The following is a 957-nucleotide window of genomic DNA, read 5'->3' as shown; positions in this document are numbered from 1 at the left end:
TCATCTTGAAAAGGAAATATATTCATTTAATGAAATCTTCCCTATCATCCTAATGAAAGCATCCTTCACATCTTTATTTCTCAGACTGTAAATCAATGGATTTAGCATTGGGATCACAAGAGTATAGAACACTGAAACAATTTTATCTTCATCCGTTGAGACACTGGAATTCGGCCTCATATACATAAAGATGATGGTCCCATAGAAGATTGTGACAGACGTGAGGTGGGAGGCACAGGTGGAAAAAGCTTTGTGTCTGCCCTGAGCAGAGCGAATCCGCAGGATGGCAAAAATAATGTAGATATAGGAGATTAGGATAATCAACAAAGTGGTCACAACTATCACAGTACATAAGATGAAATGCACAGTGTTAGCCACTTCTGTGCTTGAACATGAAAGTTTCAGGATGGGAGGGATGTCACAAAAGAAATGATTGATAACATTTGAGCTGCAGAAAGAAAGGCTAAATATCAACGGAGCCTGAACAGCTGAATTCACAAATCCACAAATATATGCACCTGTTACTAAGACTATACAGAGCTTTTTAGACATGGCAGCACAATAAAGTAATGGGTTGCAAATGGCAGTGAAGCGATCATAAGCCATAATAGCTAGAAGGAAAGTTTCAACTGTAGCAAACATACAGAAAAAGAAGAATTGCACGGTACACTCTGAGAACGGAATACTGCTATTCTTTTGTAGGAAGGTCATCAGCAATCTAGGAGCGATAGTAGTGGAATAGCCAACGTCAACCAAGGATAAGTTGCTGAGGAAAAAGTACATTGGGGTATGAAGGTTTGCATCAAGAGCGGCTAGGATGATGATGCCAAGATTTCCTGAGACTGTGACAATGTAGATCAAGATAGATGCCAGGAAGAGAATGGTCCACAACTCTGGATGGTCCATGAAGCCCAGAAGGATGAATTCAGTCACAATGCTGTGATTCGTGTATTCCAT

The 957-nt window shown here is 40.1% G+C and overlaps 1 protein-coding gene across 1 annotated transcript; it reads right to left on the bottom strand.

The window, feature by feature from the left end:
- On the bottom strand, window positions 1-957 carry LOC308594225 (olfactory receptor 5AR1-like; the record flags this gene model as incomplete). The annotated part of the gene is made up of 1 exon (XM_081207135.1): window positions 1-957. The coding sequence occupies one exon, from the start codon at window positions 955-957 to the stop codon at window positions 1-3; it is 957 nt and encodes a 318-aa protein (XP_081063261.1).

This window comes from Podarcis bocagei, assembly GCF_964188305.1.
Source record: "Podarcis bocagei genome assembly, chromosome: 1".
Lineage (NCBI taxonomy): Eukaryota > Metazoa > Chordata > Lepidosauria > Squamata > Lacertidae > Podarcis > Podarcis bocagei.
Note: the sequence above shows the minus strand (reverse complement) of the source record. Positions and strands in the feature narration are given on the sequence as shown.